Source organism: Chaetura pelagica, unplaced genomic scaffold, assembly GCF_000747805.2.
Source record: "Chaetura pelagica isolate M959 unplaced genomic scaffold, ChaPel_1.0 scaffold139, whole genome shotgun sequence".
Lineage (NCBI taxonomy): Eukaryota > Metazoa > Chordata > Aves > Apodiformes > Apodidae > Chaetura > Chaetura pelagica.
This window is the reverse complement of record NW_009970717.1, coordinates 5,749,767-5,764,984: the sequence shown is the minus strand read 5'-3', so window position 1 is coordinate 5,764,984 and position 15,218 is coordinate 5,749,767. Positions and strand designations below refer to the sequence as shown.

Genomic DNA, 15,218 nt, shown 5'->3' with positions numbered 1-15,218 from the left:
GGGGCTGAGCCGGGAGCGCGCCCGGGGGGACCGGGGGGACCCCCTGACAGGGCTGAGGGGAGAGCTGGGAGGGACCCCCTGACAGGGCTGAGGGCAAAGGCACCTGCAGCGCGGCCTGCGGGCCCCTTGGATGAGCCAGAGGCCCAGGTGGGGCTGGTGAGGGCGGGGAGGGCTCATTAGTGCCCCCCGAGGGCCGCTGGTCATTAGCGGGGTTCCTGCCCCGGGGTGAGCTGTGCTGGGAGGGGAGGTGAAACTGACTCAAGTTGTTTTAGTTGCAGTGGTTGAGCGGTTTCTTGTGAGTTTCTTTCAAAGCTGAGGCCGATACTGACGAGATCCTAAAGAAACCAGTTTAGCTGCTGTTAGTAATCGGTGTTTCTCTTCTCCCTGCATATGGAGTCTCCTCTGCTCTCTGTTTCTTTCACAGGTGTTACGTGTTGCACGGGTTTGCAGGGCTGGTTTTTCACCAGTGGAAGCTTTCCAGCCTGGCTGTGATTGCTGTGTGTAAATAGATAAATCCCCTTCATAAGAAATGTGTGCTGCTGGTGGTTGCTGCACTTTTCAAACGGGTGTAGGCAGAGTTTTATCATGATATAGCATATTTCTAGTCTCCTTTAGTACAACAGCAGGGGAACAAACCTCCCGTGTGAGGCCTTTGAAGAGCCCCCTTCCTCCCTGTGCAGAGCAAATAGTGCAGATTGGTTAAAAAAACCCCTTGTACGTCTGTTGAAGGGGAGGGAGCTGCTTTCGCTGGGTCTTCTGCCTTCTTTGTGAAGCTTCCTGGGGTTTTGTCACAAAACTGACTTTTAGCCTTTGTGCTCTAAAGAGTTGGGAAGTTTACAGAGCTGGGTGTTTAGGGAAGCCAGCAGCCCTCCTGTTTTGTATACGGAGACGTCTTTGGAACAAATTAACAAGAGAGTTATTAATCTGCAACTCCCTAAGGACCCAAGTGTATGTGAATCTTGCAATAGTGTATCAGCACATAATTTAATGCAGTGTATGGCCCTCTGTTGGAGAGAAAGTAACTTGAGTGTGTGGGATTGCCCGATCTATTGCAACAATATTATCCTAGGCATGCGTTAAGTCTCAGACTGGCAGGGCCCAGCATAAATCAGAAGCATTGAAGTTGCTGTTCAGAGGTAAGTGTAGAGCTGAATTGGAAACCTGGCTTAGGAGGGAAAGGAGATGTTTTCAGAAACACTAGTGTATATATGTATTTTTTTTTAAAGTACTGTTTTCGGAGTTAACCCAACATTCTGTGAGGTGCTATGGGAGGCCATCAAGAACATGATGCCCACAGGTGTTGCTGGTCTGTGTCAGTCACTGCAGCTGTGTGAATTGTTTCACCTGTGAGCAGTTGAGGGGGCAGTGAGATTTGCATTGATACACCTGTGCAGTTTTGTTATAGTAAGAACTATGGTGGTATGTTTGGGTTTTTTTGCAAATGAGGCATTTTTACAGATATTGTTTCATTTATTATTTTTTTTTAACACTTGGAAGCACTGGTGCACAATTATTGAATCTGACTGGAACATCTGCTGGGAAACTCTGTTTTAATGCAATCAGTAGATGCTCTTAAATGAAAACTTATAGATTATACAATATAAACCTGGTCCTGTTGTCAGTGATCTTTGCCATTACAGTCCAATTAAAGTTAGCCTTCTATAGGATAGCACACTGTAGGGCATAGTGGTGATCCAACCCCCAGTAACTGGACTGGCAATTCCAGGAATTTAGAAAAATGGAAAGGAGGAGATTTTCCCACTTACTCTACAGCCCTGTTGCCGTTTGTTTTTTTTTGTTTGTTTGTTTTTAATTTTCAAGGCTTCTTTCAAGACCACTGTTTTCCTTCATGAATTCAAGATGCCTACATGTTTTCTTAAAACCAATAAAAATTTCAGCTTAGCTTTGAAAAAAATACTGAACTGGAGCTCAAATGACAGTTAGCATGATGCAGGGTTATTCTTGGAAGCATTATTTATGCTCAGCATGAAAGAGTGAAGCATGCAGTCTCTTACAGACACTCAGGCTTTGTCTCAAGTTTAGACACATAACAACAGATGAAAATATTTTCTTGGTTACTTGCAATTTAACTGAGAATTCAGATTCCAAGCAACATAATTATTCTTTTGATACACGGTAGTGACTGCATTATTGGGAACAGAGGGATACTGCTTGGGAACCAGAAACTTCTCATAATCTAGGACTGCAAAAGCTGATTTGTGTGAATAAGTTTTAAGTAGTTGTTGGTAAAAGTAGCAAATGAGAAGCTTAAACTTCATGTGCTTGTACTTGTAGTCTTGTATTTGTTCTATTTTCTGCTTTTATAGTTAAGATTGAAGGGAGAAAATCAACTGGAAGCTGGAAAAAATATATATATTTTTTTTCTTTCTCCAAGCTATGACAGAAAATTCAATTCTCCACATAGAAACTGGGAAGAGGATTTTGCTGGTAAGTAGATGAGGATTTTGTTCTTTCCTTGCTACTTCTATTTGAACCTGGAAATCCAGGAAGAGTTAAGGAGGGAGTGAAGCACACTGAGGGACTTGAGCTACACTGAAGCACTGTTTTTGGTTTTCCGAAATAGAATAAATCAATTCAATTCAGGAAGAACTTTTCTTTTTAGGATGAATAATCTTGATTACAACTGTAAAGGTCTGCCAGCTATTACCATAGCTTCCTTGTCCATGCAAGGGATAGGATGTCTCCAGAATTTTTCAGTTTTTTTGGCCTGTGAAGTGGAATGAACTCGTGTCTGACCAATGGTGATGCTGTTGGTGGCAGCACAGTTGGGTCTTTCCATTTTTTTCTCCAAAGAAATTTGGTAGAAGCAGATAGTGTGGCATGGTTGTTGAAAGCATGGAGTCTGTTCTTAGCACAGAACTCTTAAAAATATTTAAACTAAATGACTGCTTATTTGGTAGTACATGACTATTTTGACACAATACTGAGAGAAAGAGAAATACCAATTGTGTTCAGGTGTGCAAAAGTTTGAATTTTTAGTGCAGATGTGTCACTATAAATCATGCTGCTGGTCAGTCACATGTGAACCAATGAATGGCAGCTACAGATTAGATTTATAGCCCACAAACTGTGGAGCAATCACATTTGAGAATATTCAATTAATTCTTGGTCTCTCAGTTTCTGAGGAGCTGGCTCAGAATTTTGTAGTAACAAAAGTTACTTTGCTTAGTAACAAAGGATTTAATTTTGCTATCCCCAGAAAGCTTCAGGAGCAAGAGTGTTATTTTGTGGCTGTAGCAGAGTGAAGTTATGGGGGAGAGTGTGCCAAGCTGGAAGTCATCAAAGTGAGGTTTGGGGTGTCTGTGGATTGAAAAAATAATCAGTAGGGTTCCAGGGCTGTTCCTGCCCGTTTCTTCCTCTTTCAGTAGTTCTCTAGTGAGCAATCAGTTGTCAGCACCTCCTTCTATGTGAAGAATAATAAAATACATCATCTCTGTTATTCAATTATAAGCCTCTTCCTTTCTCCTGATTGAAATACGGCTTTGATTTTATTAAGTGACCTCCTTTAAAAAGCTGTAAAGTAAGGAAAACTGAGTAGTCACCCTTGCAAGGTAGGGAATATCCTGTCTTTTTCCATCTGAAAAAGGTCTTGCAGCAAGCATGGGACCTAGAGTAGATGAGATAAAGTTCTTTCCCAATCTGACTGTTGACAGAATTTTATTTTTTCTTATCTCTTGTTACATCCATGAATCCAAGTATCATAAACTGAGGAAGTATTTAAGAAAAACTCCCTGTCACACAGGCGTGTATGAAACAATTTTAAGGTTACTCTGTAAATAAAGCTGAGGATGAAAATTCTCTGAAAATATTTATTTTGTGTAAAGTTCTCCCCCCGGTAGCTTTTGAGAACTGTTTCCCAGGTGTGTGTTTGTTTGTTTGTTTGTTTGATTGATTGATTTCCCATTTTGTGAGGAATTTCTAGCTCAAATCCTCTAGATGGTGCTGCAGCTACAGCACATGGAAGTGAACTCACCATTAGGTTTGGTCTCGTTAAAATGCTGCTTCACTTAAGTCACGTATCGTCCGAAAGGTTTAATGACTTCAGCTACAATACTGGTTACAGGTTTATGCAGGGAGGAATCGGCATGGTGGGTTACCTGTTCTCAGCTAAGTAAGAGTGGAATGCTTTTTTTTATAGATACCGAAGTCTTGCAGGAACTGTTGTGCGATCAAATTATCCCCTCATCTCTTGAAACTGTATCTTGAGTGCTGACAAGGGCAGAGGTGGCCAACTGTAGCCTGTGGTGCTGATTAAGTGACAGCAATAAGCCTCTTTAACTCCCAGCAGATGTTGCTGCTTTTGTATGCTAATGCGAACTTCACAAACCATTTTCTCTTCCTTCTGAGAGCAGATGTAAGTACATGAAAATTGCTTTCTTATATCAAGAGCAAATTGATAATAACCTTGGTTCAGTTGTAAAACAGAAGCTGTAGAGGCACTTTTATTTGGTAATTGCAGAAAGCTTATGCAGAACTTCATCAAAATCAATTTTTTATATTCTACTGATTTGTCCTGAAATAGTTTAAGCAAAGGCTGAATTGTGAGCACATTGCCACCTGGCTTTTAAGCCAGCCACTCAGAGGCTTTGAGGCTGGCATGTTATTGCCTCTAAGGTAGCCACTGCTACTTTGCTTATTTCAGTGAGTAAAGTTTAGTCAGAACAGGCAAGCTGGTGTATCAGTAGTATTGCTGAGCTTTTGGTGACCTGACATGGTGCTTTGTGTGTCTGCTGCAAATACACAGTGCATTGAGTTGTGCATCCCTGAGGAGAAGGCCGTGTCATGTATGCTAATGGTCCACAGGTCTGCCTTGGTAGGAAACATGCACTGAGCAACAAGAGTTTTGGGAATGGCTCTGTTGGTGGCTGAATGCTATTGAGGTTAGTTCTGTTGCTGACAGTGAGGGCTGTGTTTGTGATTAACTTGTATGCAAACACTGGGCTCCAGAAGTGTCAAAACTTGGGAAGGGGACCACCTATCCACTGTGTTATAGCTGAGCCATATGCCTGGCTCAAGGGTATAGACTGTCCTTTGTAAGAATGAGAAAGAACTTGACCATCTTTATGACATCAGTCTGTAAAAGGTGTTTTCAGACATGGAACTGCATTTTAGTACTTCATTTCACTTGGATAATTGCATCCTTCCTGATGTAAGCTGACACTTTGCATTTTAGATTCTTTGAGAGGATGGTAAAAATTTGATCTGCATTGTCCAAATAAATAGTTTAATGTGCAATGAGATGGATACAATTTTAATTTGCATTTCTGATTATTCTGGAAAAATCCTGGTTTTGAAGAAAAGCAAATACTTCTGTGGAATTTATTTTGCATCCCTAATCTCTTTGGAAAAACAACTATGTTTATTGCTGAGAAAGCAGGAGGATGCTGTAACTGGTAACTCCTAGGCTGGAAGCCAAGAGAAGGGAAGCTATTGGTGGACACTTGTTCTGACATTCACATCCATCACTTGTCTGGCAGAAATCAAGTTGCTGTGAACTTTGTCCAGTGTGAAAACTGTGGGGTTTTTTTTGGTAGTTAATGTAATAATCAGAATTAATACAACTGGGGACTTGTTCTTTTGGTATTGGCGTCAACCTGTGACATGGTGTCACTCTTTGGTTTTAACCCTTTGTAGGCATCTCATGATTGCATATCTAGGTCTAAAACCAGAAGTAATTTCAGTAGTAAACTAGAAAGGTTTTAGAGGTGGTCTGTGGCCATTGTAAAACTTCTTGGAAGAAGTAGAGATTTGTGCCAGATCAAGTTGTTTGCATCCCAGCATTGCAGCCTCACCATTTGCATTCTTCCTGCTTTTGCCACTGTTATGTAGTGAACCTTTAACTTCAGTCACCTCCTTTAGCTCCATGCCACCTAACCAGCAAAACCTATTACTCGGTTCAGGCTTTATACAGCTAGGAGCTTAGAAAAGTGTCAACAGAATGGTGGTTCTGAGGGTGCACTGGAGTGGTGTCAGATCAGTTTCCTGTGACAAAGTTCTCTAGTGCTCTTGGAACTGGTGGGCTCTCCAGTAAATGTAAATATGTGACATTGACATCACTAGAGTGAAACCAGAACCTCAGTGAAATACTGTATCTGTCTTTCATATGGTAGAAATGTTTCTGTGAGGTTGTATGTGTAAATTAAAAAATAGCCATTGGCACATGGTTTCCAGGTAACCAATTCATAAACATGGGTACATGCTCTCTAAACACAACTTGCATTACACCATCAATCATGATTCTGTGTTCTCTTTTACGTGGACACTTTACTGTGTCATCAGTAGCAGTGATCTGTGATGTGAGGACAGAAACTTCTTTTTCTCCCTCTGCCTATGGTGATCCAACAGTTGGTGTCCATGACCAGCGTTCTGAGAAGTATGACAAAGGCAAATTCCTCTACTGCTGAAGGGTGGCATTGATATGTCAGGGATACTTTTAAAATAACACATTGATGTAAGGTGGAGCCAAGAGAAGTTGAGCCTAAATTCTGAGCCTAAATTCCATGCCTAAAGAAGGTGAGCAAGCAGGTGAGAGTTTAGTCCCCAGGTGCTGGGTGTGTGCCAGCAGTCAGTTCCTAGTTTTGATCCCTTCATGTACACATTCATGCCCTCTGCCCTGCTGATCAAAGATGTTTTCCTCTTGTGTAATTTTTAAAGCAAGCTTCTGTACGTTAGTCCTCTCCTCCTGAATTACACTTGGTAAATTTTCTGTGATGTAACTACCACACTTCTCATGCCTTCTGTGCATTTGACTCCTTGACTGATAACATGCTGCAGGTGCAATAGATGAATGGTTGTGAGAAAAATTAATACTTTGAAGAATGTCCTGAACTTCCTTTACTTGAAACTTTACAATATCTGGGAAAGAAATAAATCATGCAGAGGTTCTTGCAATTGGGTAAAGTGCTTTAATATAGTACTAGAAAGGGAAAATTTTAGGATACTTGCTACTTCATAAATGACACACTTGATTAATGTTCATCTTTGATCAAAAGTACATTTTAGTTTTGATTTAATCAGCCAGTTGTGCCACAACAATGTTGCTCTGTTCCCAGCCTAGTTCTGTGCTAGGATGAACACTGCATAAATATCTTAATAACTTCACCCAAATTCTAGGTTTTCTAGAAAGCATACTTAAGAACTAAAATGGTAAACTATTCATAAATGTCTAGTTAGTTGACCACTTCTTGGTAAAGAGAAGAGCTTTGAAGCAAGCCTGGAGTCGTCTGTGCAGCCTTTTAAATCCCAGCTGGGGCTGAATGGTCTTTAAAAAAAGAAGCATACCAAGGCTACAGGCTGGAGCCAATCCAGTGCAGTTCCCCACTGCCCTGTCACTTGGAACTTCAAAATATTTTAGGAAAAGCTGTAGTAATTGACTTGGCAGGTTATTAAGTACAACTGCTGCCACTTGCAGGACTTTTTCCTGCTCATATTTTAGAGTGTACTATTTGTCTGGGGCTACTCAGTATTTACTTCTACCTTGAAACAAATTTTGTGCTTTCTTTGGGGTTTGATGCCATACTAAGCAGAGGATGGTAGCCATTTGAGGCAGGCAAGTCATGTAGCATCCCTGAGGCTGGAATCCCCATCTATTTTCCTTCCTTTCCTACTTTCCAATGGCAGCACTATAATTTTAATGGGAACACATGATGTAGTGAAGATGAGCCAAAGCCAGGCACTATTTGCTAATCCCTACAGAAGTTCTTGGGTCAGTACCTCATCCTGAAGTCTGCCTTCATTTTGGAAGTGAGATAGACTATCAGCAGTTCCTCAGTGGATCAGAGCTGTGAGTATCCTAGACCAGTATCTCATGTCTGACAACATTCAGTGTATTGTGTTTTTACAGGCAAGTCAGACATTTTGCTATATAAATGTTAAAAATAAAGTATTATTTTTCTGTGCTAAGAGTTCACCTCATGTTGGGGATCTTTAGTTCCTTAACCTCATGGAGAACCAACCAGAAGGTTAACGATGTGTTGTGTGATCTTGAGCAAACTGCTTCAATGCCTTGTGCCTCTGCTTCCCTTCCCACTCTCCTGTCAGTTTTCCAGAGCTCAGGCCTTCTGCTATGTGCTTGCTCAGTGTCTAGTACAATGGGGCCCTGATCTCTACTGGGGCCTCTAAATGCTACCACTGCATAAAATAAAAACAATCCTTCTCCCAGATAGGGATGCAGGCTGGGAATTTCAAAAGGGCAGAAGAACAAGTCAGTTTTCATGGACATGAAGCTTTATGCTTAGAGGCTTAAGGCAATTTTTGGAGCTCAGTCCTGTTGCTCTTGGCCTCAGTGATATAGGACAGCAGAACAGACTCCAGAAATCTTCCATTATATCTGTCTACCCTTTTAGATGTCACAAGGGAGATTTTTTTAGTGCAACAGATTGAAGCTCAGATAAGATTACATGCTGTAATTACCAGTGGGATTTATTTGTCCAATTCTTTTAGCACTGAGTGGAAAAATGCATGTAGTAAAGAAAAAAGGGAAGTGTGTGCATTTTTCCACTCTAAGCTATGTAAAGAATAAGTTTACTTGTAAGCATGGATGGGCAAAATTATAATTATTTATCCGAACAAGTATTCAGTTTTTCCTGGTACCTAATACGAGTACTTGGAATAAAATGATAGAATGGTGGTAAAATTTGGATTAATTTTTTTTTTTGCTGTAAATGTAAACTAAAATGTAAACTAAATTAAACTGATAATTTTAATTAAATTTGAATTGGTTGTGATATTACACCACTTAAAAAACCACTGGAGACACTCAGGTTGCATTTAAAATCTAGTATAACAATTAGTAATATCTACATTTATTACTGTGGTAACTGTTTTTAAATGAACGTGTTCAATACTAAAAGCTGCAAAATCTAAACAGCTCTTAAAAGCATGTTGATTTCAGTTGCTCTTTATTCCCTCGGTCATCCACTTAGGTGGACTTGGGTACTAAAACTAAGCTTTTAAAGCTAATCTGGAGCAAGTGTAAAAGTTAAGGGGCAAAAATTCTTTCCCTTGAAGTTGAATAAGTGTTTACAGATGGAACCTCCTGAACCTCTCTGCCACCCCTGTGTCTAAGGTGCTGCTATACTTTCCAAGCTAACCAGTGTATCTTGCAGGCTTCAATGCATTTTTCCATGTGCTGTCCCAGGAAGAGAGGAAAGCATAGTTATGGTCAAAATCAAGTGTTCTTAAGTGCAGTACCATCTTTCCATCTGTTGGTCATGCTGCCTGAATTCTTCTTCCAGCCCTGTGGAAACTGAACATGAGATGATGGTGGGTGTATACTGTCACCTGGGCTAACACCACTGCAAAACAGGGTAAAATTTACTATTAATGTTTTTCTCACCACCCCAGACACCTTAATTGTGAGGCTTTTTTTCCTAAAGGGAGTTTTGTTAGGACCTTCCAGTGTTCCTGAGGCTCCATCAACATTGATTGCACTCCCTGTGGTTACTTTCATTGCATAGGCCTCAGTTGGGATCTTCAGGAGATGTTTATTAATCTGGGAAAGAGTGGGCTTTGTCCTGCTTTCTATATCATTGACTCCTCTGTTTGAGAGATAGGACATTTTGCATTTAAGCTTTCCTTGTACTGGAGTTACTGGAGAGGTTCTCACCTTAATTTGTTTCCTAGCTAAGCGGCATCAACATCTCAGGTTTGTTCTAAGAACTCCCTCATGCCTCTGTTTTGTTCTGCCCTCTTCTTCCAGGTGCAAAACAAGCTCTGGTAGGGTCTCAGAAGTGCTTTTCCTGGAGATTGTCCCTGCAGTTGTCATCACCACTTTAGGATTGTTGTCTGCTGCTTTGACCATGCTGAGGGGCTGAGACTGGGGGAGAGGATCTAACTGAAGGTTTTAGAGTAATTTCTGCAGAACCATATTGATTTCATCTCTATTAAATTCATTGAGTTTTCCCATAAGGGCTTTTTAATTTAACTGTTACTAAAAAATGCTGCACAAACTACCTGGCAAGAATGCTGTGGTGTTATAAGCCCTTCAGGCAGTCCCTTAAAGGCAAAGCAGTAAAGTTGGGTGAACTATTCACAGCCAGGAGTTTTTTATTCAATGAATTTACCACTTTGTGTGTTCACAGATTACTGACAAACAGCCACTGACATTTTATGAATTTGTTCATTATCCCAAATTATTCAATGCCTGGTCTATGCATGCAATTTTAGCTTCAGGGCTGCTGGCAGCCTGATCCACAAGTATTGTTTGAGTACCACTGTTTGTAATTCTTACAGAAAAGCCCTATAAAACTCAATAGAGGCCTGGTGTTTTATTTCTGGGCACATCTATAAAACTTAGAAGAAAATTATATCCTTACCATAAAATTCTACAGCTTGGTTTAAACTAGTTATAATTTTCTACTGTTTTTTTGGGTTTTTTTTAGTAGCATTTATGTAAAAAGCCAAGTTTCTTTTGTTATTGTTGCTCTCAAGTTTTTGTAGTTTCCGAGAGCAGAGACTTGATAATATGGATGTAAAACTTTGGGAATTGACAGCTTCTATCCTAGCATTTATTTGGTTATACTGCCATGATGATGCTGGTTAGAAGACTCGTTTTCACTATTGGAATGTAAATGAGCATCAGGCCCTGCTTGTTTCTGTCTACCATTAATACTAAAATGAAAACTGAGTCATTTAAAAAGGAAACTGCCTAGTATGCAACTGCATTCTATTTTCCAGTCATTCTGAATGGAATTAAATGCCCATGTCTGTGATAGTTCCTCAAGGAATGAGGTTTCATTAGTGAGAGTTGTTATGCTCAAATTCCAAGATACCTCTTGGAGTGTTCAGGAGTGTTTTCTTCAGTCCAAACATGCACCTTTGAAGTGGTATGACCCTTGGAGACTTGTATTCACTGAGATAAATAGCTTTGGCTATTTGCTTACATGGATATAAGGAATAAAATTAGCTTCTGATAAGTTCTGTTGGATTTGAGTTATTGTATTTATGGTGTTAGTTTTTAAACATGTTCCTCACTGGCTTATGTTAGTGTAACAAGAAAGGGTACAGGTCTATGAAGAAGGAATCCTTCGGTATATTTGGTAGCTGAGACTGCTAGGAAGTCTTGGATTTGCAAATGTGCCTGAGGAACCAGTAATTTACCTGATGGATTGTGTGGTATCTCCTTCTCGTGTACTAATGATGTTACCAATCATCTCATTAACTCCTAGTGCTCAGTTATCAGTGTGGTTCAAGGAAACCTCCCTACAAGCCCTGGTCATGTAACAAGCTGGGTGTCACACATGGTTTGCAGTCACATCACTGTTGAGGTACAGAGAAGGGTGGATTTTGCTGCTTTTGCTTCTTTCTTTTATCCAGTCCTTCTTTTATCCTACCTGAAATAGTAATTTACAGTTATCTGTGGAATGGAAGTAGGATGTTTACCTGTTAACTCGGTTGCTCTGAAACAGAGATGTCTTTAGTTAATCAGATATAAAAAAAAGTAAAACATCACTAAATGACATTTCCATAATGTGTTAGTATTTCTGTAAGACATAATAAAATATTCAGAACAGATGGATGTAGCCACAATCCTTCTGAAGATGTTATTTTAAGGATGTGGATTATACTGGATTAATAGGCCAGAACTTGGCAGAACTCAGTTTTTTGGGGCTTCAACTTGTAGAGCTAGTTATAATTTCCAGTGATTCAGCTGCAAGTTACACCATTTACGAAGGATGAAAATTAACTTCTAAAATATGGATTATTTTATTCCTTTAATGAAAATTCTATTTCTAGATAAGTCTAAGAACCTTAATTCTTTTAACTGCCAAACTGTTTCCTCTGGGCTAAACTTTGACAGATACTTAGGATTATCAGGTTAACATGTAAGGGATAAAAGATGGAGAGAGGCTGTGGAAGAGAAAGCTGTTAATGAACACAGTGGTTTTGTTGGGTTTTTTTGAGTGGTGGATGTTTGGTTTTGCCTTTTTTTTTTTTTTTTTTTTAAATCTATCTGAAGTTTACAAATCATGATACCTGTCAAGGAAGTATTAAAGGTCATGGTAAATGTTATGGTCTTTTAAATGCAATATGTAGCAACATTGGAATTCTGCTGAAGTTAATGGTTTCATATTGTTCAGGAAGAAGGGAATAGAGGTTATACAGTGACTTCCAGAAACCCATAGGACAATAGATCTTAATAATGGTGTGTATTTCTCAATTTAGATTGGGAAGCTGGCATATATTGCTGTGAGTTCTTCAAAATAAAACTTGAATTTAGCCTTAGAAAATTAGTTAAAAGGAGCCAGGATGATTACAAGAATCCCAGTTTAAAGAAACAAGATGTGTAAAGGAAAACTGGCACCTTTTGTTAGGCTGTCTCATAAAATTGGAAGAAATACTGACTCAGCACCAGTGTAAGTTTATTATAGTAAAATTCTTCAGCAAAGCTTTTTGAGAACTTTTTGCTTATTGGAGTACTGTTGTGTGCAGTTGTTTCACTGTCCTGCCCTGGCATGAGGGCTGACATCTGGCTTCAAGAATGGTAGCTTTTATGGAGTTCCATTTAACTTGCAGGAAAACAAATTTAAATAGGTCAATTTCTTATTACCCACTGCAGTTATAAGGAATGCTAGAAAGATTTTGTCAGCATTATTTTACTACATTACTAATGAAGTTATCATTAAAACCTTGACAGTTACTATGCAATGCTATTTGAACTATCAGACTTACTTTTTATACTTAGCATGACTGCAGCATCTTAAACCACAGGGTATCTTGGTGCCCACATGCTTGAAAGCTGATAGAAATCTGACATGTCCTCCTTGAACCTGTAGTATCAGAGTATTTTACAGCTGTAGGTGCAGGCATATGTTGGTTTTTGGTAATCTGGTAATTCAGTGTCATTTTAAAAAAATGGCAACACTTACCTGTCACATGACTGAGAAATTTCCTTAGTTCAAATTTAATACTAAAGTGTTTTCAGAGATACCAGATCTGGGAAAAAAGACACGGTTCATTTACGTGGTTGTACATAAAATGAAGTTGCACAGTGTATTTAGTGCTTATACAATTTAGTGTGTGCTGCCTTGGGAAGACTCAGAAAAATACTTAGATCAAATATTGATCTCTTGAAATGAGAAGATGATGCTGCATATCCAAAATACAGAGTGAGAAAAATGTTGTGGTTTTTTGTAGAGAAACCATTTTTTATCCTGTGATTTTATAAGGGGTTTCCTGAAATTATCTTCTGTCTTTAGGCCTGAGTAACTAAAGACATTTATCTTCTTGTTTTGTTGTTTTTCTTGAAATGCTTGAGAGGAAGGAGGTGTTTTGCAGTTTATAATTGTGTCTCTGTGTTATGTTAAGTGTAGACCTGCACTTGGCCTTGAGTCAGGCTTTAGTGAAATGTCTAGAAATAAACTTTTTAGAGAAACTTATATTGCTGTCAGGGAGATGATTTATCACTCATTATCCACAGTGTATTTTGAGCCACATCTCTACTACATAACGTTTCAGGTATCTTAACCTACAAGAACCCTGGCTTACCGAAATGTTTAAAAAAAGAATACTGTTTCAACATCAGTGAAACAATCTGACACTCTTAAGTGTGCGTGTCTGTCACTGCTGAAGTGTTACTTAAATTGCCTATTATAATGCACGGATCAAAGGATGTTTCCTGCGTTCTCAGCAAAGAATTCATATACTGATCTACAGGTCTGTGCTTAGAACATCAGTTAGTGTTCTCATTGTGCTTTAAATGTGTGAGGTGCTGAGTGATCAGTATTGTTTATTGTGATTATCTCAAGTGAAGAACAGAGTGGAAAAAGTGCCAGTGCTTTGTTTTGTTATTATATTTTCCAAGTCCTTGGAAAAGTCAATTTTCAATGTCCTTGCATGCTCTATAACATCTTTACATGATCTTTTGATAATTTTGTGAAATTAATATGCCTTTTATTATCGCATTGAAGAGTGTCTTTCAGCCCATCAAGCATGTAAATTTTATGATAATGTGAAGCTCTTAGTGAGACTAATGTACAGCATCTGGAAGCATTATAAAATACCTTAAAATGGCTGAAGACACCCCCTCTTTATCCCATCTCAGTACGAGAGGATAAAAATTTAGCATTTGCAAGGTGTCATGCCAGGCCTTATAAAAGTACTCTTGTTAGTTGTGGCTGGTATTGCATAGCAGGAATTCCAACAGGAACCACCATTCTGTCAGCTCTATCTGCAACGAGGAACTTTCACAGGCATATGGCTTTGGCACAGACAAAGCTTTTTAGCAAATATTAAAGAGAGCAACAAAAAATTACCAGGATCATCCTATCCTTTTTCTGTGCTTTTTACATGTAATCCAGCAAGCCTTCTTTGTTTAGAATATATTATCTGGAATAGCTGTCACTTGAGAGCCCAGCTGATGTAGTCTTGTATGAAAATATCACTGCCTCTGCCTCCAGGCTCAGCACCAAAAAAATGTAATTTTAAGCACTGGATCTGTTAGAATATTTTGGGGACCTCTGCCACAGGAAGTTGCTCAACAAGGATCTCAGTCTAATTTACGTCAGTTGAGCCCACAGCACCTCATCCTTTGTTCGGATACTTAATCTGGTTGTCTACATTTGTTCTTTTAACGTGTCCCCACCCCAAAAAACACTCATCAAAACCAACCAGCCCAAACCTCACAGATCTAATCTCCTCTCTGAAATTCTGTGTTCATTGCTGAATTGATTTTCCTCGTGCTATGTGCTGGTAGAAGCAGGAAGATCAGGCCTCTGAACATTTGCTTCTTCATCTGATTTATGCTGCTTACATCTATTACTGACTTTGGCCTCTTGTTCTGTGCCAACACCATTTATGAAATGTAACTGAATGGTATGTTATTGCTGTCCCTGGCTTCAGCTGATGGCTATTTGTTTTAGACAGCAACTGAGAAACAGCTCACCTACATCAGGCCATCACTTGCCCCTATCAGAAATTGGATCCCACCTTTTCCCTTCATTGTGCTTTCTCAAGCTATGGAAGCCAATCCCTACAAACCTTTACTCACCATCCTGGATTTTCTAAAAATCTGGATTATTTTTGTACCTTTCTGTTTTTACATGGTTTCTCTGAATTGAATGGGAATAGAATAATACTTAATATTGTTAAATTACTTTTTTATAATAAATTCCTAAATAACTTTAATTTTTTTTTTTTTTAAGCCCACACCTTTCTGTATACCTCTCAGTGTCTCTCATCTTTGCCTTTTTGTTCTT

At 39.2% G+C, this 15,218-nt stretch overlaps 1 protein-coding gene across 1 annotated transcript in view; it reads right to left on the bottom strand.

Annotated features, from left to right (window-relative positions):
* Positions 1–2,800, bottom strand: part of DYNLRB2 (dynein, light chain, roadblock-type 2) — a 7,048-nt gene extending 4,248 nt beyond the window's left edge. The window contains exon 1 of the mRNA XM_010006245.1: positions 2,669–2,800. Within this exon, the coding sequence (XP_010004547.1) occupies positions 2,669–2,800 (132 nt within the window). The remainder of the gene's footprint in view (positions 1–2,668) is intronic.
* Positions 2,801–15,218: the final 12,418 nt, after the last annotated feature.